Below are 26,426 nucleotides of genomic sequence, written 5' to 3' on the forward strand. Positions count from 1 at the left end.
GCGCGCCCCCGCGGCGGTGGGCGGGGTACAGGGCGGGGCTCTGAGCCTGAGCGGGGCGGGGCCGCCGGAGCTGTAGGTGCTGTAGCTAGGTCCCGACAGGTGCGCGAGGCAGAGCACCTGGGACCCGTGGCAGGGCTGGTAGCAGCGCATTGAAAAGACTGCTTTTAGCCAGGTAAGGCCCTTCTCTCTCCACATCCTCCACAGTCGAAGAGTGCGCGGAGATCCCGGCTTCCCTCCACACCCTCTTTCTCCCGCGACTTCTGGGGCGGGGGCAGCACAAGGAGCGTGAACCCCTTCCCCTCGAAAGAGGGAATGTTGGAACTGCTGGTCCTGTGCTCATTCCTCACTTCTGGGTCTGCTTCAGGGTTGGAAGTAATTATGTGGGGCTGAGCCTTTGCTGCCTGAAGGCAGGAACTCCCTCCTCTTCAATCGGGAATACTCCTTTCTAACTATATACTTTTTTTGGTGTGGTGGAGGAATGGCAGTTTATTAAAATTCAAAATAATCTACCAGGGAAATGGTATTATGATATTCAACTGCTCTTTTCCTTCATTTTCAGCCTTCCCTCTTTGATTTTTCTCTCCTTCCATTCTGCCAATTGAACTCCGTTTTAAGACACTTATAATCCTTTTGAGGTATGTTGAGAATATAGCAGTCCTTGCAGCAGGATGTGTCATCCCGGAATCGCTATCGTGTATATATCTCTGCACCTGTCACCAACATACGTAGGTGTTAATATAAGGTAACCATACACCCCTGGCTACACCTACTAAGCTTGAAGTTGTAGGTGCTAGGAGCGAACCATCTGGTGCCTGTCCTGCCCTCTTACTGGTGCTTACAACAACGAGTTTAGTGATCTTGGTGAGAGATATTTGAACTACTATTGTCTTTCACCTAATTCCAGCTTTCAAAAGCCTGCCTTATCCAGATGGTTCTATCAACTTGACTTTTTAAGTTAGTCAAGATATTTAGGGAGTTATCAGCCTTTAAGACAATACCCCTTTAGAGGAGAGGTCTCTTTTGCATGAGGTATTCTTTCTTTTGCTCTTGATTTCAGTGGTTAAATGGAATACTTTTTATCTGCATAGGTACTAATACTATTCAGAAATGATAAATGTTTTAGGAACTGTGGAATAACACTTTCTTCTGAGGTCTGATGTACACACAAAAGAAGATGACCCTTAACAAACATTTCTAAATTCTTGTGAAGTTATAGCCTGGATGAAGGATCATGTTTTAAGTAGACCTTCAAGAAATTATAGAGTTATCAGGAGAGAAGGTTTAATTTAGAAAAAAAGTGTGCATGCATATATATTTCCTTGTTTTTCATCAATAGAAAAATATATAGCATGGTAGTAGGTAATTACTTTAGGAATTTATTTCATTTTTTTGGACAAAACATTTACTGAGTGCCTCTTGTTTTGTCAGTCCTACTGTGGACTCAAAGTTCCAACCGTTCCTGCTCTAAAAGAGCTTAAAGTCAAATAGGTTAGGCAAATCAATAGATTCAACTGACAGTATAAGTGGGGTCAGTGCTGTAGTACCGATCAGCCCAGAGTGCTGTCGGAGCACAAGAGATTGTTTTTTTAATGACCTCTTCTGGTTTTCCTGAAAACAAAGTAAACGACAACAATAGCAAAAACCTCTGACTCATAGTGTTCTCTTTGGTTCATGTATTAGGTCAGTGCAAAGGTAATTGCAGTTTTTGCAATTATTTTTAACCTTTTAAACCACTATTACTTTTGCACCAACCTAATATTTGTATCATTCGTATTTCTTACCTCGTGTTCTGTCAACGCTATAGCCTTTTGAAGATGGGATTAGGCCCTGTTGTTAATTCTGTGGCAGTTCAGTAAGTAATTGGTAGAGCTGTCTTCACTGTTCTGTATTGGGCCTAGAAGTGCTGTTACCAGGTAGCCCCTGACCTGTAGAGCTACTGGGAAGAGAACAGTGTATTGGCAACATTAGCAGAGCAGTGCCATTTTGTAAAAATTACTCCACTGTGTAACTTTGTTTAACTTGGTTCCTTCAAACTTTGTTCCAGACTCTGGTTAAAGGTGGGCCAAATGTCAACCTTCTAATAATTCTAAGAAGCGAAAACTTCAGAAGTAAAAACAATTCTATTAGCAGCACATCTTGGTAACTTTTTCTTGCTAAGATGCCCTCAAAATGTCTTTTTCTTTCTTTTTTTTTTCCTTTGGAGGCGGGGACAGGGTGGGTAAATGGATGGAGGAAGAAAAGATGAAAAGTGAAGATTCTTTGTAGAGTTTTGATGATCTGAAGTCTAGAGTAGTCTTGAGTGCTTTTCATACAACTATAAGCTTTTATTTATTGCCTACTGTGTACCAGTGGTCTAGTATACACAGGATGAACATGACATGGTCTGTTCTGTATGATTATGTTTTTCATTTTTTAAATAGAGATTGTGAGTTAATACAGATGATGGTTGTTTCATTTGGTAATTTGAGCTATGGTACTTATTGAACACATTTTTTGACGTTGCTTACTTCCTTTCTTTCTTTTTACACTCTAGGAAAGTGGTCTCTGCCAGGAATTTTTGGAAAGGCAGTAGGTATATGTGCATGTAATTTGGGTACCTACAGTGATTATGTTGTTTTCTTATGATGTTTTCAAGTACAAAAGTTCTTCAAAGACAAAAAAAAAGTTCTTCAAAGATACACAGACACAAAAGAATGTTGAGAGGGTGGGAGAGCAATAGACATGTTTGCTGTAAAAGGCCACCTAACTAGAAATAGGGAGAATTGGCAATTATTTATGTAGACAGCAAAACTAGTTTTCAGACATTCTTAATTCCATACACTCAGAAATAGATGACTTTCACTTAGCTTGGTATTGTATGTCCTCTTTCTGCAGATAGAAAAATGTGTAACTTGGATCTTAAGTGAGGAATTTCCGTAAGAAAAGACTTGGTTGTTTTTTTTTAAGGTTGCTGTGGTCTTTTACTGTATGTTTTTTGATAGGAAGTTAAAGTACTTTATTTTGAATTGTGTACAGTAATCTCCAGGTGATGTTAAATTACTTAACACAGACTCTCAAGGTTCTTTAGTAACAAATGAGTGGTTGTAAATTGAGTAGTTTCTACTTAATGATTGTGGAATTGAGATCTATGGTAAATGGTACTCTTGGTTGGACCATACGGATATGTTTATTCTGTGGCTGGATGCAAAGTCCTTGAGACTCCGTCAAATTATTGTGCTAATGCAAACCTCTTTTCATTAAAAGGACAAAGTTTGACTCAACAAACAATTCATTATTCAGCATGTCAAATGATTTCTTTATACTTGAAAACGTTTCTAGAGTCTTCACATGTACAGTCATAAGAAGTTAACATGATACGATGGAAATTTACATTCTTTTTATTTTCTTTCAAGGGATTTCTTAACAATGCTACTCTGAAATTAAGAACTTTCATATTTAGAAAAAAAAAGATGCATCTCTTTTTTTTTTTACTTCTGATAACAAATGTGGAGCTAATTTTTTCACCCTTACTATTTGGAAAACCTTACAGTCCCTCAAACATGTTTTTCTTACACGCCAAAGTATTGCCAATTTTTGTTGCATTACCCATAGATCAGTAATCCTGATATGCTTTTACTTGGTTTTAGATTTCCACGATCTTTTTTTTTTCTTCCATAAACTGAAATTCAAGCAAATGGCCCAGGACTTCTTTTCCTCATAATCAGTTTTATTACACAGGCAACATGTGCTCAGATTTGGCTTCCACCTCCAGCGTTAGAGGAAATCTGTCCATGCATAGTATCCAGTGATTTAACTCTGATGGCCCTGCCACTGTCCTCCTCCTACCACTTGGCAACATTTGACCATGTGGACAACTTTTCCGGTTCTTCCTGTCATTTAGCTTTCTTGACGTGACTCTACCTGGTTCTCCATCTTCTAATAGAACGACTTTCTCCCATACTCCTTCATTGACTCACAGTCTGTTTGCCCCCTTGAATGTGGGGGTTTGCCGTGGCTCTGTCCCGCATCTTATTCTCAGTATACTTTCTCCTGGTGCAATTTGATCTGTTTCCATGACTTCAACACCTCCATGTGAATGACTTGCAAAGTTATCTTTTTAAAAGACTTTTTCCATATTATATATATAATTCTTTTTTTTTATTATTTATTTATTTATTTACTTTTTTTTAATTAGTTTCAGGTGCACAAGACAAAGCAAAACTTAGACGTTTATCATTTATATCCCTCACACTGTGTGAACCCCCCTCCCCCATATATATAATTCTTGTTTTGTTTCCACTTATACAAACATACATACACATTTAGATAAAAAGAAGTGTATATACTTATTGTAGAAAACCTGGGGAAAAATTAATTGTAAAGAAGATAAAATATTCCATAATCTGTTCTAGAGAAAACTACCATTTGGTATATTTCCTTTCAATCTTTCCTTTTTCTTTGATACACACACACACACACACACGAACACACAGCTAATTGGGCTCATACTATTATAGTAGATATAGTTTTGTATCTGCTATTTTTACTTTACGTTATGTCATAATTTCTCGTGGCGTCAAAATCATTTAAAAATAATTTTAATGGATGTTTAATACCCTATTGTATTAATGTTGCATAATTTAACTATGCACTTGGGTGTTTTGTTACCTTAAGTGAAAAAAATTGAGAATAAATTTATGTATAAAATCTTTGTACAAATCACTCATTATTTCCTTAGGTTAGATTCCTGGAAGTTGAATTACTAGGTCAAAGGGCATGAAAATTTAAGAATACTAATCCTGCTGCCAAATCTTTATTGATTTGATAAGCAAAAGTGATTTAATTTGTATTTCTTTAATTACTAGTGAGAGTGAACACTTTTCATGTATTCATTTCCATTTTAATTTCTTCTTCTGTGAATTGCAATTTGGTTAATCCATTCCCATTTTTATTTGGGTCTTAACATTTTAGTTTTGTTTTTTTTTTTTTGGTCTGGGGTTCTTTCATTTGTTTGTGAGTGGTCTTTATTAGGCCAAATCGAATGAGTGGAGTAACAAAGTAGAAAGTGTACAAGAAGTTAAAATTGTGGTGTTTTAAATGCCTGTTGTTATGAGAAGCCAGAGTTTGTGGATGATGAAGCAGCGTTGCCACATGGGAAGGGTGTTGACTTGAGATGAGAGTCAGGATTCCCAACGTGGTGCTGAAAACCAACCACTTAGGTTATCTTGGGGAAGTCATTCATCCTCTCTCAGCCTCACCTGTAAAATGAGAGGTTGGGGCTCTTGATCCCCAAACCCATACAAACTCTGTGCTGAAAGGATGACTTTTGAGCCACTGTTCTCTAGACATTGTGAAACTGTTTTCTGTCCCATTCCTGACTCTTCACCCATTTTAGATGTATAGAGCCTGAGGAAAGACTGGATGCAGTAAAGGCAATTTCCACAGGGTTAGCAAGGCTTAGTGGAGCCTGGGGACAATTTAAAGTGTTTGCGCCATCAGGAAACTAAAAGTTGCAAAAATTGGTATTTTTTAGACACTCCCATAGATTGATACTTGGCAACCTGGTAAAGTAAGTCCTAGGAGACCTGCTGATCTATGCCACAAAGCCTCATCGTCTTTAGTGGATGGAAAACAAATCTCATTTTATGACAAGAGCTTTAAGTTATGACAAGCCAAGTTATTTAACAACTTTCACTGTTCTGTACAGAAACTATGCTTAGTGTTTTTCTTTGTGATTGTGTAAGCTCTTCATTTTAAGAATAGTAATTCTTTTTCCTTTGGTCAAAGATTAACTAGTTATTTGCCTTTTAATTTTGTGAGTGGTATATTATTACTCATCCGTAGTTCTTTTTCTTTGCGAATTCGTTTGTTGCTTTTGTCCTTAAAAGTCTTGCCATCCAGAGATGGACTAAGTCTTCACTTCTATTTCCTTCTAATTTTTATCTTTAATTTGTCTTGAATTTGCTTTGGAATACCAAACCAGGATGTTTAGTGCCTTTGCATATATCTTAGAGCTCCGAATCCATATTTCCAGCTACCTGGTAGACCATATGGATAGTCCCTACATACCAGGCACCTAGTTTCCCGAAGGAGAAGACTTGAAGTTGTCTTGCACTCTTCAGTCTTTCTCTCCTCCCACGTTTAATCACCAAGTTTGGTTAATTCTACCCCAACAGTGATAATGCCTCTTTCGTCAGCCTTCTAATGCAGACCCCCCTCTTTTGCGAGAGTCTTTGAGCAATCCTTACAGTGGGCTTCAGTTTTTCCCTTTCAGTCCAAAGTTGTCATAAATAAATAAAACACTGATTTTCAAAGTATGGTTCCCTCAATTACCTGTCTCAGAATCACCTAGGGTGTTGGTTAAAAAGGTAAATTCCCAGGTCCCACCTCGACCTACAAATCAATATATCGGGTGGCAGGGGGGAAGCAGGTGCTGAGAATCTACAGTTTTAACAAGTACTTCAAGAGATTGATTTACACGCTTAAGGGGAATCAACGACCAAGTAAATTAAGCCTCAGTGTCTCTGCGTGCCATTCAAGACCCGCACTCCCACACCCCACAGGCTGTTTCTCCAGGCTTGTCTCCCACATCGCTACCCACCCCCCTGGCACTGCAGTTATGCAATGATTCATGGTTTCCCGGACCCACCCTGTGCTTTCCTGCCTCTGTGCCTTTGCTCATGCAGCTCCCACAGCCTCATGCCCCCCACCCCCACTCCTGCTGTAATCCTTTTCCTTAAGAGCACAAATAAAATGCTATTTTAAAAAATAAAGCCTCTTCTAATTTCTCCTATTTGAATCAGTGGCGCCCTCCTCAGTCTTTAGCACTTTATTTTTACTTCATTTTTTTACCTTAATGCTGTCACTATGTATAATTTATTGCTTCCTTAAAAAATTATGAGCCTTCTAAGTGTGAGAACCTTGCCTTTCGTTGTCATTTTGTAGCCATTAAATATGTATACATATATATGTATATATATGTATATGTATATATATACACATATATATATGGCAATTAACTGCTCAATATATGAAATATATCTCATCTTGCATACACTGTTATATAACAGTGTTGGGCTTCACATCACACTTAGAATACATTAAAATTTTTACTATTGCTTGTAAATCCTTTTTTAATTGAGCTGCCATTTATCTCTGGCATCATCTTATATTTCTCATTCACTCCCTAGCAATGTTATTCCTGCCTCAGGACCTTTGCATTTGCTATTTTCTCTGGAAGACTCCCCATGTCTTCACCAGGCTGGCTGCCTATCTCCTCCCCATCATTCAGGTTTCAGCTCAAATGTCATTCACTGGAAGAAGCCTTCCCTGACCATTATCTAAAACATCTACCCCCTTTCTACCACCACTCCTGTTACTCTCTTTGTGTTTCCTTCACAGCACTAATCACAGTATTTAATTGTCCTGCTTCCACAGTAGAATGGAAGCTTCGTGAGAGCAGAGACCTTGTGTGTTACCTTTAAGGTTATATATCTTTAGCAAATAGAACACTGCTTGGCACATGGTAAGTGCTCAATAAATATTTGTTGAATGAATCAGTAAGTCTTGGTGTGGTTTGCAATCCAAAGCTTTGTTGTTGGTTGTTTTCTTTGTTGTTTTTTGTTTATTTGTTTTTTGAGCAACAGCTTAGGTAGTTTCATCAGGGTTCAAATCAGGTGGTAGTCTCTGAGGATTTCCGAAGGTAGCACAACAAAGAGTTGGATACTGTGATAGCCAGGATTCAGTTCCATCTGAGTGCAGGTTTTCCAAGGTGTGCCCAGGATCCAGGGCACTATTTTACTACCTGTCAGCCTCTACTTCCGGGGTTATTCCTGCTAGCCAATACTAGTCTATTAGTGCTCATTACGTTTTTAAAAGCAAGTATAGAAAACTAGAATCCAACTGACTTAGAATCATCAAGCAACCAGAAGTTTTCTTCTGCTTTCCTTGTCTGGGAGAGCAATAAAAAGCTACAGAGAATCTTCAAGGAAAGAATATTTTCTTTACTATACATCCTGAAATAGGGTGTATTGATTAGAAAGATTTTCAGCAACAGCTCTAAACAAGGGGTTTCTTGTTAATATCCAGTTGAACCAGACAATGTAACTAATCATTTCTAATTTCTTCCTATTTCTCTTCATTGGGTAGCCTTATTTTTTAATTCCATATTTTCTTGAAACTGGCTTGAAATTTTTATTAAAAATAATAATAGTTTTTATAGCAATTTATAATTTTCAAAGTACTATTACTTTCATCCTCTCATTTAATCCTCATAGTCATCTCATGTGAATTATTATGTTTTGGAGATGAAGAAACTGAGACCCAAAGAAATTGATTGACTTTCCCATGCTAACTAAAAGACCACTACTCAATAAATGCGTCTCAATTTTTTAAATAGCACTTTAATTTATCTAATTTTTAAAAGGTAAACATTAAAATTTAATTAAAACACTACTATTAATATGTTTGTAACCAGTCCTTATTAAGAAATAATAGCCATAGCATTGGTTAAGATTAGCAGAATTCTGTCACTAATGTGGTTGTATGATTTGGTCATTCTTTATGTTACCAGGCTCAGCTTTGCTTGTCCTTGATTAAAGCATTGTTCGGTGTTAGCTTCTCAGATTTTTACAGAAAGGAAAGATTACAGAACTTGCTTAGAGAAGAGTCACTTTTCACCAAACCCGTTCTAATTTTCCTGCTTGAAGGGATTGGTTAAATTGATCTGAACTGGCTTTTCAGATTGAGCAAGACCTGAAAAAAACACATCATCTAAAATTTCAGATAAGAAGAATGGAAGCCAGGCCCTTCCTGGAAATGGCCAGGAGTGAAACTAAGAAGCCCTGTATTTGGAGAAAACTTGATTAATTATTAAGGACAAAGGACTGGTATAAGGAGGTTATATCTTTCATAGAAGCAGCCTTCTTAAAAAAAGTGTTTATATTTCTTTTGCTTTGACATTGTGAAGAAGACTTTAATTAGCCACTTTGTCTTAATAAAGCATGTAATTGTCAAGACCTATGAGCATATACTGTGTAGGCAGATACCCGATTATGTAGGTGGGTCTTTGTCGAGATATGTGGCTGCTGATAATTAGCATAATATTGTTTATCGTTTGTATAACAGGCATTTATTGAGCCCCTATGTGGTACCAGGCACTGGTACTTGGTGTGTTTGATGATAAAGTATGGAACGGTACAAAGGTTAAAGGAGAAGCAGGCTGTTCAGAGTAAATCTATGCTTTGTGTAATGATCTCGGTCCACTAGAAATTTCCACATTCTTTTTCTAATTAAGTATGCTTTTCTCTACTTTTCCCCTTAAATTTCAAGTTACTGACATGATCATCTGTTTTTCTACTTAATGAAAGAGGTTTTCCTTACTATGTGTGAAAAAATACTGGAAAAACCCTCACTCCATTGGATTATGTTTCCCCTTAACAATGAGTTAATTATCAACTGGGGGGAAGGGAGGAAGAACCAAGTGAATATATAACAAATTAGATTTGAAAGAGAAATAGCTTTCAACTTGCATCAGATCTGGTAATTCCTTAGTTTAAAGGAAAAATATTTAAAAGGTTCTTGGGTAGTTCTTCATGACCTAAAAATTTTAGACCAAGTCAATTTTTAAATGCTGCCATTGGATGTTATTCTTTTTAACTGTCTAAATAAGATACATGAAGATTACCACAATTATGTTAAAAGCTAATTTGGATTTCAAAAGTGCAGGAAGATAGGATATTCAAGTGAAGGAATAAAATAACAGAAGCCATGTAAGGTAATCGTTATATCATCTTCAATTTTTACAGAGGTGTTGAGAACCCCTAAAAGTTGGCCCTGACAAGGTATAGTTTGACAGAGATTTAGACTTTTTGGTGCAGAGGAATGGAGTTAGGGTTTTGAGTAGATTTGGTGTGCCTGATAGTCGCTACCAGTTTCTCAGAGGTGACATTAAAGATGCCCTTTTTTTTAAATTGCTGATTTAACAAAAATAAGTTGACCCTGAAATGCAGTGTACACTAGAACTGCATTTCTGGTTTATTCTCTGTGCTAGAGATCATTTTGTTTCCATGCCAGCCTCCTAAAAAATGAATAAGAGCTAACACTTATTTAACCTCTCTGGGCCTCAGTTTCTTCATCTGTAACGTGGGACAACACTCTTCTGAATGTGTTACTATGAGGATTAATACGTTTATATATGCAAAACAATTAAAACAGTATCTGACATATGGTAAACATAGCTATTTTTATTACCACAACCACTATCTATTTATTAAGCACTTATTCTAGCACTGAGCTAAAAGCACATTTTAGAGGTGATGAGGCTAAGGCGAACAGTAATTTCCTAATATCACCCAGTAAGTGGTAGACTGAGGGTACAGGCATAGCTGAAAGGAACCTGGGGCAGAGTCAACCTAGACGTGGAACAGGCTGAGGCATCTGGCCCAGCCTTTGCCATATCTAGTTTTAAGACCCTTAGGAGGCTAAGGACTGGCCCAGACCACCCCCAGACCCTGGGAAGATGTGGTTTGCAGTAAGTTATTCGAGCATTAGGGTCTGTCAGACTGTTTCATATCCTGGCTCTGCCTCTTAATAGCTGTGTGACCTTGAGCAAGCTCTTTAACCTTTCTGAGCTTTGGTTTCTTCCTTTGTACAATGAGAATAATATTTGTTTCATGGTATCATAGGATTAAGTAAATAAAATCAAATGGAACGAATCACCTTGCATGTGACCAGGGCTCCATAAGCCATCCCCAGGCTTGTGCTAAGGTGACCCAAACTTTTGCCTGATTCTGACACAGTCCATCTCAATGGTGGGTGATTAGGGTCTGTGTCTGCCTCCCTGCTCTAGCCTAATAACCCTGGAATCAAGCCAAAACTAAACTCCCAAAGCTATTTTCACATTGGAATCATAGGGGACCCTTTTCAGCAAAATTTAATGTGTGTAGACTCCATGTGAGAGATTCAGATTCCAAAGACGATCCTGCTATTCAGAGCACCCTCGTCACCTGCTCCTGCACAACTGGGAGCATTACACTGGCTAGTTAAGGGGAGCCCCTGGAGCGCAAGGCAAAACAGTGATTTTTTTAAAAAAGACATACATTTAATTTTTTCCCAAACAGTGCTCTTAATGCCTGGATTGTCCTATAGTGTCAGTCAGGCTTCTCACAGGGCGGTGCTCCGGTGGGAAGATTAATGAGCAGTCAAGGGGCGGATGCCCTACAAAAGGGAACTCTACAGAAACGAGGATCTCGTCTGTATAGTCCAGCAACATTTCTATTTGGAAAGAATATTAATGAGATCTGGATAGGAATCAGACACCAGGAAAGGACAGCTGCTGTGAGAGGCCATTTGAATTGTACAAGGAGTTACACATGATATTCAGAAGTCCTTGTGCAATTTTAAAAAGTAATTAACTTGTAGAGATAATGAACAATTTATAAATGACATTAAAAAATAAATGTAGTTTCAAAAAGTAAATGTACTGAATGTCCAATACACATTTGAAAATATACTCAACCTTCCCCATGCTTAAAGGAATGAAAACTAAAACAACCATTTACCATTTTTCACATATCTAGCAGATTGGAAAAAACAATGATTAATAATCCTCAATATTGGCAAGGATGTGGAGAATAGGCTTTCTCCTATAGCTGATGGCTCACATATAAATTGATGCAAAATATACATATAAACTGATGTAACTTTTTTGGAGGGATACTTGGAAATGTCTATTAAAATTTTACTGCATACGCCTTTTGAACTAGAAATGCTGCTTTGAGGAATTTACACCGTAGGTGCATACCTCCAAGTCAGCAATAGCAGAAGCATATTCATTGCATCTTGTTCTTAAGAATAACGACTCTGAAACACTTTAATGTTCATTGACAGGGGCCTGATGAAATGTTATAGACCATTTTGGAGTGAAATAGTAAGTGGTCCTGAAGGTTGAGGTAGCCCTACATGTCCTGAGGTGGGAAGATGTCCAAGAGGAAATAATAATTGCTGGAGAGCACAGTAACATAAAACCACTGTTAGTTTTTTTAATGTGTTTTTATGAATAATGTATGTTAACATCTCTGTGCCTCTGTTTTCTTATTTGTATAATAAAATCGGCATCATCATCATGTCTACCTCATGAGTTGTGAAGATAAAGTGAGATAATATATGCAGAATGCTTAGAACAGGGACTGACACGTAGTGGTGTGTGTTTGTCACCATCACCATCACCATCATCGTCAGCATCACATCTAGGCAATACGTGTGAAAGCGTATGCTTCCGACTGTGACAGAGGTTGTCTTTGGGCAGTAGAATGGGCTTGGGGGAAGGGCAGGACCGAGCAGGCAGACACTTCTGTTTCTTATTGCTTGTGAGGAGCAGGCCCGTCCTGGACCAAGCACTCTGACCGAGGAAGCTGGACAGTGAAGAAAATGACAGCTCTGCGTTGGAGTGCTTTAGAGTACGCTTGAGACCTGCAGAGAGGTTTTGAGTGTGTTTTGAGAACCTGCAGAGAGGTTCTCCAAAGGAAAGGAGGAGGGTGAAGAAGGGTGGTGGTGTGAGGAGAAGGAGGGAGGCTGATGGATTCCACCTTGGCTGCCACAGCTCTTTTTAAAAATCATTGACCTGATTAAAGATTAAAAAATTTTACATGTCACAAGAACCTTATGAAGACCCAACATTTACATCTGAACTATCCTTCTTGCAATTTAGTCACATTTATACTAAAAAAGTGATTTATGTTTAATTTGACTTTTGAATAAAAACTAGAAAAAGTAATTGCTCAAAGTGGCCAAACCAAACATTTAAGAAAAGATAGGTAGTTTTTCTAATAATTACAAAATAAAAATTTCAATATTTTAAAGAGACCGCTAATTTCTTTTCAACTAGTGTTACTACCTCCATAATAAAATATTGTAAAAAGAGCCTTATGACATAGGCCACGTTAAAACAATATGACATGTAAACTAAGTTAAGCTTAAATATGTGTTCTGTTAACTAAACCCTTAGAGTAATGCTTATTGAATGTGTCTTAGACACAGAGACATTCGAAGACTGACAAGATGGGTTCTGACCTCAAGCAACGTTCCAGGCACTTTTTTGCTTTTATTGTCTCCTTTCGTTTTTAGAACAACCCTGTAGCATAGGTTTATCATCCTCATTTTGTGTGGAAGGAAAGTATAATACAGAGAGGTCGCCAGGTATTGGGTCGGCACTGGAATCAGAATTGGAATCAGCTGGTGTTTCCATGCTCTGGCTCTGCCGCCGAGTAACCATGCTGGAAGAAGGGGCAGTGTGGGGGCTGCACTGAGAACTCTCAGGACCTCGGTGATCATCTATCATCTCGTCTATAATTCAAACTATAATTTTTTAAATGCAGTTTTATTGAAATATTCATATACCATACAATTTTCCTATTTAAAATTTGTAATTCAGTGGTTTTTGGTATATTCACAGAGTGATGCAGCCATCACTCACCCCAATCAAGTTTTCAACATTTTCATCACCTCCCAGGAAAAAAACACAAAACCTGCCCGTTAGTGTCAGTCCCTCTTAAACCCCCCAGGTTTCCCCCTGACCCCTGGCCAAGTGCTAGGCAACCACTAATCTTTCTGTTTCTAAAGATTTGCTTATTCTGGACATTTCATGTAAGTAGAATCATACCATATGTGATCTATTGTGACAGGTTTCTTTCATTTGGCATAATTTTTCAAAGTTCATCCATGTTTTAGCATGTATCAGTACTTTATCCTTTTCATGGCCAAATAATCAATGTACCTTTATATGCATAGACCACATTTTGTTTATCCATTCATCAGTTGATGAGCATTTGGAATGTTTCCGCTTTTGGTCATTGTGAATAATACTTTATGAACATTCATGTACAAGTTTTTATGTGGACATGTGTTTTCATTTCTCTTGGAGACACATACACACACACATCTAGGAGTGCAATTGCTGGTCATACGATCATGATAATTATATGTTTAACCTTTTGAGGAACTGCCAACTATTTTCCAAAGCAACTGCAACATTTTACATTCCCGTCAGCAGTGGATGAGGGTTTCAGTTTCTCTATATCCTCACCAACACTTGTCAAACTATAATTTTTTTAACCACATCCTACAATAAGAAATAGTTTGCATTCTTATCCAGTTTATACAGACACAAATAACTGAAACAAAAGCTTTATAAAAGAATACCTATACTATGTGTGACACACTCTGACGTTTTCTGTTTCGTTCTATTTCATTAGCACAAGCAAATAAACATGCTGGTTCTGGCCCACGAAATGGACTTCACACTCACTAATTGTGACCTACACTTAGAAAAACTCTAGGCTATTTTAACCCCTTCTTTTTACTCAGGAGGAAATTGAGGCCCTGAGAAATGACTTGTCCAGCATACGATACTGCTAATTAGTGACAGATTAAAGATTAGAGGCCAAGCCTGTTGGCTTCCTACTTTAACTTTGACATCTCAATAAATTATAGTTGCCCTCATATTCAGTAGATAAAAAGAAATTGGAGTTTCTGTCCAGATACCATTTTCTTGCCCTTGTAGATTTTCCTCGAGCAGCATTTTAAATTCAGCAGCAAACCAAACTAGAAGGGAAAAAAAGAAAGAAAGAAAGAAAGAAAGAAAGAAAGAAAGAAAGAAAGAAAGAAAGAAAGAAAGAAAGAAAGAAAGAAAGAAAGAAAGAAAGAAAGAAAGAAAGAATAAAAAGAACTCACTTGTATTATCATGAGTTATTGGTCTTGCCTTCTAGGCAAAGACGGTCTAGGTGAACCTGGATGATAGCCAACAAATTTATCAGTTCAGAGTCCAGATTTACTTTCGTTTGCATCTTAGCCTGCCTTTTCAGGGCTGCCGTTTCCTTACGCTGCCAAACTTGAATGGCAACAGAAAATTTGAAGTGGGCAATCTAAAAATACTTTATGCTGCTGTTTTTTCCATTTTTCTTGGAATACATATGGGTCTTAAACCTTTTCATTTCAGTGTTTTTCAACACATGATGGAGAAACCTCCGACATTACCGTCACTTCAAGTTTCTTTTTAAAGAAAGTGTGGTTGTCCTGGGCCCTCCTCCAGACCTAATGAATCCAATTGGGGGATGGGACCTGGAAATCAGTATTTTCAACTTTCTAGGTGATTCTTCTATACACTCAAGGTTGTGACCAACTGAATTAAGTTTTATTCCCCCTTTTACTTCTCATCTTAGCTCCCTTTTGGGTTCTAGAATTACTATTTGGCTTTGTTACCTGAAAAGCCAAATAGTTATTTGAAAGAATTAGCATTTGTAAGAAAACTCCTGAATTATGCCAACAGAGGGAGTTAACTAAAACAATCTGCATTGATAGGGTTCGGTTTTATTATAGAGTTTAGGGGTAGAGACCATTGTTTGACAGCTAAATCCATTGGTTTCCCATAATTTGGAATCATTTGTCTTGGAATAAACAAACACAGCCCACTGTTTTGTTTCATTTTCTCTTCCCCCAAAGGACTAGGCTATAAATTGAGCTGAATCCAACAAACGATTTCAGATACCTGGTATTCCTCCCTTTATTTAACAAATACTTTAGTGCCCACTATGTGCCAGGCACTGTTCTGAGAGTTAAAACACAGTGTGACTAAAAAGAAACAAACAAACAAAAAAAAACAACGCCATCAGTGTTAGGAGTAGGTTTAGTATTTTAGGAACTTAAGAGGAACCTTCTAGTCCAGGCTTGGGGGTTCAAGGGGAGCATCAGGAGGAAAGTGTCATCTAAGCTGGGACCTGTAGCATAAGGCCAGGGAACGTCTAAAGCATTTTTAGACAGAGTAAAGATCATGTACAGAGAAAGGCTAGGGATCAACAGAAATAAGTTAGGCCTACCTAAACACGTGAGAACAAGTTCATACAAAGTCCACATGTGAAAGAAAATAAAGGGTGGGTGTGAAATAATACTTACTGATTAATAACAATAAGAGTAAAGATTTATTGAGCATTTATTAGGTGCTAGGTAGTATAGTACATACTTGACATTTGGGAACTTGTTTTAATTCTCAAAAAAAAAAAAAAAAAATGCTATGGGGTAGGTTCTATCCCCCAAATTTACAGATGAGGAAACAGAGTATAGTAACTTGCCCAAGATCACACAACTAGTGAGTGGGGAGAGATGTGAACAGCTAGATTCAAACTCCATGGCCTATGGTCCTAATCTCTCTCCACTGTGTGTCACGTGTTACACATTTTATATAGAAGTTTTGATGAACTGCGGTAGATGACGGTATATTCCTCAGAGAGGTTAATAAATTGCCTATAATCAGCAGTTGGAAAGAGGCTGAATGAGGCCTCTTTTTCACCTCAAATCTTGTGCACATTTTGTTATATCATGCTATTTTTCATATTTTGTTTGATATAAGGAAAACTTCGTATGCTAGCTCATCTTTTGAAAAAAATTATTTGTGGTTATATAAACTTACTTTGAGGGGTAGAGGTAAGCGAGGATGCTACATCTGCCTTGGGCGGTGTCATGTTATATCTTTATGGGACATAGGAAGCTACGCAGAATGCAGTGGAAATCCTAGGGCTGAAGTCAGGAAGTTTAGGGCGCGTGACACAGCTTTGGAAATGATCTGGTGCGAGTGACCTTTGATGGCATGAGAGTGGCTGAGCTCACCCAGGAGAAGGAGAGAAACTGAGCCTTGAGTATCAGGGGCGACCTTTGAGTTCCTAATATCTAGCAACAGGGGTGAGTGGAGCGGGAGAGAAGGGATTCAGTGAGAAAATTGAAAATGGTTTCAAAGATAGGAAAGGAATCAGAAGCGTAGCATTTAAGAAAAAGCAAGGGAAAGTACAATTTCAAAAGTGAGAAACTAATCAGCAATTCAAAGGACAACAAAGACTGATAAAAACTGAGACATGGTTCTTAGATTGGACAGTAAGAGATGTTCAAACAATAATTGCAGGGATGGTAGCAGTAGGAGCCAGACCCAGGGGGCAGAGGGATGAATGGGAGATGAGGAAGTGGGAACAGTGAGGGCCTGGAGGCTAAGGTGTGGCTGTAAAGGTAGGAGCGAGGTGGGGTGGTAGTTTGGGGGGGGAAGGCTGAAGAGAAAAAAGAGTTCTTTATTTTATCCATGTATACAAATTTCAGATATGTACACACACACACACACACACACACACACACACACACCAGAAATGTGAGCATGTTTTTAGGACAAAGTCAGAATTGGAAGTGAAATGAGGTTCTGAGACGACACCATGTTTCCCCCAAACTAAGACCTAGTTGGATAATCAGCTCTAATGCATCTTTAGGAGCAAAAATTAATATGAGACCCGGTTTTATTTTACTATAATACAAGACCGGGTCATATAATATAATATAATATAATATAATATAATATAATATAATATAATATAATACAATACAATACAGGGTCTTATATTAATTTTTGCTCCAAAAGATACATTAGAGCTGATGGTCCGGCTAGGTCTTATTTTTGGGGAAACACGGTAGAAGGGAAAGATCAGGAGCTCAGACTGTCATGACAGTTATTTTTCCCCTGACATAGGTGAGGTGGCGTGAAGGATGACACTATCTGAGGGAACTTTCTTTTCTTCCTTTATCTCTGGATAAAGGTGGTAAAGTGTGAATCACTAAGGGTAAATATAAGCACCCAGTGAAAGTTGCTGATTCTTTGGCGAGCAGTTTCCAGAAGTGAAACTGCTTTTCATTACGTGCACAGCCCCTTTTTCATTACTCTTGCTCTGGATCTTAGTGTTTTTTAAGAACAAAATATCCTTAAAATAAGATTTTTAAAAAAGAAACAATGTTACTGAAATGAATATGTCCTAATGCAAACATCTACGGCCTTGTTGGCCCCTGGGATTTTGGTCATTGTTACAATTTTCCTATTGTCTAGGACACATGTTTTTATAGAGACTTGGCTAATGGTCTTCTAAGAACAGTAACAATGATTATTTACAGACTTGTCTGTCACCATGTTGCTGAATAATAGAGTAGTGAGCTTTTTATGTATAGTATTTGAAGTTATTCAATGGTTCCTTTTTTTTTCATATCACTTGTGTTTATCTCAGAGTTTGAATAAGCTAAAATGACTAATTCACAGTTCTGAAAAATGTCATTTACTTTCTTGACCATAGTTTTGGACTATACAATAAGCATCCATTTTTGTACTGATAGTGTTTTGGATAAAATGTAAGCCTTCATGGCAATTTCATTCAAGACAAATTTCTATTTCTATTTAGAAAGCAATACACTAGATGCTGGGAGGGCAAAAGGCAAAGGAGAGCTGTCCCTTGACCTCAAGACTTTTCCATTGAGTAGGATTGATGAGATTCTGATAAGATAGAGGAAGTGGCTTATACTGATTGGGAATAGGGCTAGGGCAGTTCAGGAAAGGGTTCTTTAAGGAGGCAATCTTTCCCTTGAGTCTTGAAAGGTGAATAGATTAAAGAAGGGATAGCATTACAGCTGGAATGAAAAAAAATGTGGTGTGTCAAGGGAGTAGATACCGGTAATGGCATAATTGTGGAGATTCTGGATTTCTTTTCATGTCAAAATTCTATGGAATTAGGCTTCTCACTATCAGAGAAAGAAAGAAATAGAAGGGAACATGTACTAGAATGAATCTTGGGATGCTAGATTGGAGTCAGAAGTATCACTATGAATTTATAGTTTAAATAAATATAGATAGATAGGTAGATACAGAGATAAATATAAAAATATAGATATGTGTAAATACATGGGTTAATATCCATACATAGATTTCCTGGTTCTGTCCCCTAGGAGAGCCTAGAAGCAGTGATGTCTCAGTAGGAATGAGCACGCCAGTGTCCAGATCTTTGTTTCTCCAGTGAAAGTAATCAGGGCTTCTTGATTCCTGGGCTGGGGCAGGGGAAATACAAGATAAGTATGGAACATCTTATAGTGCTAGAAAGTGAGAAAATGCTTTAAAAAAATTGGTGGTCTGTTGAAAGGACATGGGAGCCAAACTGAAAGAGCTTCAAATGGCCAAAGCTGGAACAATTTGAGCATAAATAAAATAAAATAACCCAGGGAGTAAAATAAATATCCATGAGTCTATATTAATATAAATAAAATGATTGAATTAATAAATCAATGAAGGCTAAAGGTCAATTATTCCTTACAGAAGGAGTCCAATTAAAAAATGTAGAAGGAAGGAGGGCAATAGAAAACCACAGTAATAGTGGCTGAAGACAAGATCCACTCATGAATGCTAAAATTAGTGAGTAAAAGTTTAAGGAGGAGCAGGAGAAGACTATCTCCCCCCAAATATTTATGAATCACAGGGAACAACAGGGAGTGTACAGTGGGAAAACCTGCGAGGCACCACCTTCCCCAAGTGATCAAGGTTAACATCACCAGTAATGAGACATCTATGATGTCAGACCATTAAGTTTGAGGACTTGTTGCAACGATGTTGCTAACCTTTTTTGGTATCAGAGGGATTATTCATTATGAATTTGCACCAACTGGACAAACAGTTAACCAAGTTTACTATTTGGAAGTGCTGAAAAGGCTACGTGAAAAAGTTAGACGACCTGAACTTTTTGCCCACAATTCATGGCTCTTGCATCACGGCAATATACCAGCTCTCACAGTACTGTCTGTGAGGGTGTTTTTAGCCAGTAAACAAATAACTGTATTGGAACACCCTCCCTACTCACCTGATCTGGCCCCAATGACTTCTTTCTTTACCCGAAGATAAAGGAAATATTGAAAGGAAGACGTTTTGGTGACATTCAGGACATCAAGGGTAATATGACCACAGCTCTGATGGCCATTCCAGAAAAAGAGTTCCAAAATTGCTTTGAAAGGTGGACTAGGTGTTGGCGTCGGTGCATAGCTTTAAGGGGAGTGCTTCAGAGGTGACCATAGTGATACTCAGCAGTGAGGTATGTAGCACATTTTCTAGGATGAGTTCGCAAACTTAATTATCTGACCTCGTACATCACATACCCTCTGGTATGATGGCGTGAGGAAGGCACATCAGCTCTGCAGTATGCTTCCCAAAATTCTATAACTTCAATCTAATCTGAGAAAACATCATATTTTTTTTAAAAAAAAATTTTTTTTGAGCATTACAAGTTGTTCCAGGCTCATCTTCTATTTGCCCTGCACCAACTCTGAAACCAGCCATTTCTCCAAGGAGCCCTGGTTCTTTATATTGAAGAAACTAAGAAACCCAAATTGAGAGACATTCTGCATAATATCTGACCAGTATTCTTCATAAATGTCAAGGTCCTGAAAGGCAAGGAAAAACAGAACTGTCATGGACTGGAGGAGACTTAAGGAGACATGACAACTAAATGCGGTGTAGGATCCTGGAACAGAAAAAAGACATTAGTGGAAAAACTGCTAGGATTTAAATAAAGTCTGTAGTTTAGTTAATGGTATTATACCAGTGTTTATTTCTTAATTTTGATAACGGTATTGTCATGTAAGGTAAAGCTAGGTGAAAAGTATATGGGAACTTTTGTACTATCTTTGCAACTCTGTAAATCTGAACTTGCTTCAAGATAAAAGGTTAAAAAATAGCTATTAACGTCCAAAATTTTTTTCAAGTATGTGAATTTAATCACAAATTTTTTATACAAAGATATACCCTTATAAATAAGTGTAGTTTGTATTCCGAAAAAACTTTATGTGGGCACATATTGCACCTTGCTTTTATTTAAAAATTCCCGTTGCACCTTAAAGTTTTTTAGGTTTTTTTCTTTTTTCTTTTAATTAGTTGCTCCCTTTAACCTGTTGAATTAAAGTTATCGATTTTAAAAAAGAGCTTTAAAACTACAATTTATTTCTAAAAATTAACATCTTCTCTCTCTATTTGTATTTTTTATTTTTTGTTTTTTTCAATAACATTTTCTCTTAACAAGTAAGTTTGTACAGTTGACCCTTGAACAGCACAGGAGTTAGAGCTGAACCTCCGCACCCCTGTGCAGTCTAAAATCTGCATACAAGTTTGGGCTTCCCAAAAACTTTACTATTAATAGTCTACTGTTGACTGGAAGGCTTGCCAATAACGTAAACGGTCAATTAACATATGTTATATATGTTATATGTATCATATACTGTATTCTTACAATAAAGTAAGCTAGAGAAGAGGTAATGCATTTATAGTATGTTAAGCCATATTTAGGCCAAGAGTAGAAACCTTATCTTAAAAGCCATCTTGTCTTGATCCTGTCTTGCTTTATCTCCTAGGGGCCTTTGATCAGCGGTTCTGGGTGGGTGGGCCTGGGTGAAACCCCCTGAAGCATTGAGGGGGGAACAGCTTGGTTTATCCCCTCCTATAAAACTCCATACCCCTCTTTGCAGATGAAAAAGAGGTTATCTTTTCCCTCTGCTCCAGCCTGACCTCCCGCAGCTCAAACACGCCCAATAAATTCTAATAGAACAATCTTGGTCTCCTGCAACTCATTCCTCCAGCCATGCCTACCATAGTATTTATTGAAAAAAATGTGCATATTAAATGGACCCGCAAAGTTCAAACCCATATTGTGCAAGGGTCAACTGTACTTGTTCTCTTTAATTTTTTGAGGCTATATTCAGGCAACTATGCCTCTTGCACACATAGCCATCTCAGGAGTGTAAAAAAAAAAAAAAAATGGAGGGGGATGAGTGAGATTGGATTTATAAGAACAGGATTTAGGAATTTATTAATGGCAGCTCATTTGCTTTTTTTGTCTCAGCCTGGTTTCTGGGAGCCAATTCACTTGGTTAGGTAAGTTAAGTCTAGGTTAGAGTAGGTTTAAGTTTCACTGTTAGAATAGGTTTCCTGGAGTGGCTACACACCTCACCCTAAGCAATAGTTTGATGAAGCAGATACCTGGGGCTACATATCCCAGTGAGTCATTGCCCAACCCTTAAACTTTCAAGGACCTTTGTTCAGAGATCTTTATCTCCAGGCGGCAGCTCACCCATAGGAGCTACCTGGTGCGATACACACTTTGAATGGCGTATTAGAACTCTGGCTCTCATACTAACGAGCTGGTGAGTTTGGGAAATTATTGGACCTTTCTGTGCCTCAGTTCTTTTACTATAAAAAGGGAGTTTGATTACTTATTTCTAAACTGCTCTCATTGTAAAACTTCCACGTGTATTTAAAGCTGAAGACATCTTCCTTCTTAGCAAATGATTTCCTTTTCTATGTATCCCCTTTTCATTTGATAGACCTCATAGTCTCTGAGGCTAAAAATCTTAGTTATTTTTGTTATATCCATTTCCTTTAACTCTTGCACACAACTGTCAACCATTCCAGCAGTTCTTCCTTTATGGTTGAAGTGGTGGTAGAATGCAGGTGACCTAGGAGTTTGGGTTTGGAGTCTTGTCAGCCAGCATAAGAAATGTCCAAACCTGTAGAGAATTTTTATGAGATTATTTGAGACAAACTGACGACAATTGCCAGGAAGCAGGATCTCAAATGCTCCGGAAATAACAGTTTTGCAGTTTCTTTTATGCATTTGGAATTAAGGAGGAACCTAAGGAAGATTACATGAAGGTGGGAGAAAGCAATGTGGGTGGTTGAATTACAGGATAGTTAAGATTCTGTGCAATCTTGAGGTGGTTACACCTTGGAGGGGTATTGCTGCTGGCATTTCAAAGGTGGGTTAAGCTAGATGCACAAGAACAATGAACAGGTTTGCTTTAAAACTTTTCACTAGAGAAGTTATAGGCCTGGGGCGCAATTACACACCATGAGCTGCCCAGTTAGGAATTTATGATCAGATCACCCTGTGAGATTACTTTACACAGAACCCTGTTTTTATCCACACTGAAACACTGGGTTCTGCCTGGAACATATATATGAGCTATGTGACCTTAGGCAAATTACTCAACCTCAGTGAACCACATTTTTTAAATGGAAATAATACTGGTCTATCTTTAGGGTTGTGTAAGGATTGAGTTAGTGCTTAATAAGTGTTCTATTCTGTGTACGGTAGTGCATGGGTTGGATCTTAAAAGTCCACAGGGCCTCTGGAAAAAATATTCAACGATATTATAGCAGCCCAGATTGAATATCTCCTTTTGGGTAGATCTTTCCAGGTGTTGGTACATGCCTTTTTCACTGTTAACAGGATTTCTAGAATTAAGGAAATTGTTCTAAAGTCTGAGTTTGGGACTCTTATTTGAGAAAGAGAGCAGGTAAGTGGAGGGAGATAGCACACCTTTAATACAAGCCTATGAAAGTCGAAAGAGTCACAATGGAGAGTATTTCAAGTGGACCCAAGGTAACTTTAAGTATCTCTGAACGAACAAATGATTGTTTCTGACGTCCATCATTCTGGGGAGATACTTCCCACTCCTCTCTCACTGAAAGATAGTTTGTATGAGCTTGTAGCTGTGGGGTTCAGAGATTTTGCTACCCAACACTCTACCTTGGTTAAAAGTGGTGATTTTAATCGTGATTCATTACTTGTAGTGGAAAGAAAATTGACTTTGGAATAAAAAAAGAATATTGGTCTGAATCCCAGCCCTGCTACTTTATAGCTAAGTGATCATTGTAAAGTTATTTAAGTCTCTGAATCTCAGTTTCTTCATCACATATTTATATATAAAATAATAAAACTAATCTTTTAAAGTGGTTGTGAGGATTGAGATACATACTTTGCATGTGCTGATGTTTTAAAATGTTCCTTTCCTTCCAAGAGTCTAATTTTTAACCTTAGCCTTGAAGTTTTAGTTTCCTGTTGTGTATCAGTAGGATTTTTATTGCTGATGTGTACATCTCAGCACATGTAAAGCAAAACTCACCATTCTCCCTCTTCTTCCTGTATTTACTCTCTGGTAATGGCGTCAACATTCAACATTATTTAAGACTGATGGTGCCAGCTTTGATTCCTTCTTCTACCCGTAAAGCCCATTTTATTCTAAGAACTGTCAGTTTTCTTTCCATCTTTCTACTCCCACCTACACTCATTTAAACCTTGATACCTCTCACTTAGTTTTAGGATCTTCTTGATAGTAATTTAGACTCCAATCTTTTCCCCTTTTATCAAGTTACACACTGCTTGCAGAATCATCTTTTAAAATATGGCTCTTATTGTGTTACTTGCTTTTACAGAAACTTTCTGTGTTCCACCAGAGAAATTGTGAGTAATCCACTACAGAGTTCTTTTTTTCACAAATGCACATATTGAGGCTCAGGGGAAATTATATTTTCATTTGCCATAAAAGTCTCACGTGTACTAGGGAGTGGCACCGTAAGACTAGACTTCATTTCAGCTCACTCACAGGCTAGTTCTCTCCACTCTTGGAATATGGCCCAAACTCCATAGCATGGTTTTCAAGGCTGTGGTTTCCCATTCTATCTTCCCATAGCTTATCTTCAACTTCTCTTGCACCTGGAGTCTAACTCCATTGAAGTTTCCTGTGCTATTTCAACTTCCTAACGGTGTAATGCTGTTCTCCCTACCTGAGATGCACTTTCTTCTCCCACCCTCACTTGTTGAAATTCTGCCCATTCCTAAATTTCAAGTCAATCCGATGTCTCTTCCCTTCCCACCCACCAAGCCACAAAATCAGGTCCTGTACTCCTAGGTCGTGCATTGCCTCTAACCACATTCTGCCTTGTGCTGTAATTATTGGTGTATATATTAGCAAGCCCAATAGATTTTGCACACTATTTGGGCAGGGCCCTCTCCCTGTACCTTGTAGGAAGTAGTTACTCAGTAACCTGGTGCCAGGTGCTTCTTACCTTTACCTATTTCATAGGGTGCTAACCCATTGGTAAGAAATAACAGTTTGTTTCTGTGAAGAACGGTGTGGTCACAGTGTGAGCCCCCTCGTTCCTCAAGTATAAAGTGTGCGTAACCCAGCCTTAGAGCAAGATAGATGTTATGACTTTTCTTAACTTTTTGGCCAAGAGTAATCAAGACCATGGAATTAGACTTGTGAATTAAACTCTTTTTGCTTTATCACATTCAGTCTCAAATGATTTATGCTTTTCCTTTTTTATAAACAAATTTGAAAACATACCTTCTTTTTTCCCCTTTGATTCAGAATTGATCGCTGGAGAAGAACTGACAACGTTTATTCCCACGTCTATACTAGAAGCATAACTTTACTAAATAGTATCTTAGATTATTGGTCCATATTTCCTAAACTTGGCTGAAAAGGTCATTACTGTGATTTTACATACTTAAATTTAGCTGAATTGTTTGTGGCTTCAGTGTCTTTTTTCTTGTTAGAGAAAAGACTGACAATGTTCAGTGGGTTTGTCAGTTACAAACTAGAAAGCAAATAGAGAAATATCATATATTATTTGATACATTCAGGTTTATTTCAAAGACCATGTGTAGAATTAAGGTTATTTTATTCAGAAAGAAGAGATAAAAAATGAACATTACTTTTTTTTTTTCCTGTGTCAGGGTCTTTTCTTTTTTATCTTATTTATCCTGATAAGGATACGATGAAGTAAGTACTATTATTATGGGTGAGAAATCTAAGTTTTAGCAATGAATGCACAGCTTTAAGTGGTGGGGCCAATAGTCCCACTTAGATGCATTGCTCTCCAATGCCGGAGCTCCGTACCATCAGAGGGTTCTATGTTGCCTTCCAACTTGGGGATTAAAATAAACAAAAATAAAACTAGTATTGTTTTCAGACAAGGCTTTCGTTGGAAGCACAAGTACTACATGTGGAAAAGTAGTGTGATCTTTAAGGGTTGCCTTTCATCACTCACTTTGCATCACAGGACTTTTAGTGTGAAACAGAGGCCCAGGTTGCTTAGGTAAACACACTGTGTGTTCTACTGTTGTCAAGGCTGTTGGAAGCAGTACCTGAGGAACCATACATTCTACCAGATCAGTTCTGCTCTGTCATTGTCAAGAGAGCTGCCAGTGGTACTTTCATCTATATTTTTCACTCTTCAAATAAGGAAATGATTGACTCATTTCTAATCTCATCTCACCTGGACAAAGGTTCGAACTCCTTTAGTAATTATTGGGGCAAAAACCAAACAATCCAGGATAGGCGCTAGGTGATGGCAAGGGTATGGCTTTATGTATTCTTTGACTTGAAAGGATTTAGAAAAGAACTTACATATAGAGGTTTTATTCCCCCCAATTTAAAGTTCATTATACTTTTCCCAATTGCTAAAAGGCTTTAAAATAGTAAGAATCGTAACAGAAGCCAATACTAATATGTTATACTTAAAGTGCTCTTAATACTATTGTAACATACCTAGTATTTTAAATATATTATCTCCTTCAATCTACATCAAAATCCTTATAAAAATAGGTATGAATCTCATTTTTCAACTGAAGAAACTAAAACTGAAAAAGATAATATAATTTGCTCAAGGTAATAGTTACAATTTCATCTAAAGTCTAGCTTGCCTTAAAGCCCTCGTTTCTTTATATTATCCCATGCTGTGTTCCTAGCTATCTCCCCAACAACAAGTGGTCAGTGCT

General features: G+C 37.8%; 1 protein-coding gene across 4 annotated transcripts in view; it reads left to right on the forward strand.

Annotated features, from left to right (window-relative positions):
• Nucleotides 1-36: 36 nt before the first annotated feature.
• The window catches only part of LIMA1 (LIM domain and actin binding 1), a 79,402-nt gene continuing 53,012 nt past the window's right edge, over nucleotides 37-26,426 (forward strand). For 2 of the 4 annotated variants that reach the window (XM_019724588.2, XM_074325703.1), the window contains exon 1: nucleotides 37-172. Coding sequence is in view for 1 of the 4 variants with exons in the window: in XM_019724587.2 (XP_019580146.2) it covers nucleotides 25,895-25,934 (40 nt within the window). In the remaining 3 variants the exon portion in view is untranslated. Of the gene's footprint in view, nucleotides 173-25,794; nucleotides 25,935-26,426 lie in introns of those variants that run through there. The other 2 variants (XM_019724587.2, XM_019724586.2) reach the window with 2 other exon arrangements.

This window comes from Rhinolophus sinicus, linkage group LG02 (assembly GCF_036562045.2).
Source record: "Rhinolophus sinicus isolate RSC01 linkage group LG02, ASM3656204v1, whole genome shotgun sequence".
Lineage (NCBI taxonomy): Eukaryota > Metazoa > Chordata > Mammalia > Chiroptera > Rhinolophidae > Rhinolophus > Rhinolophus sinicus.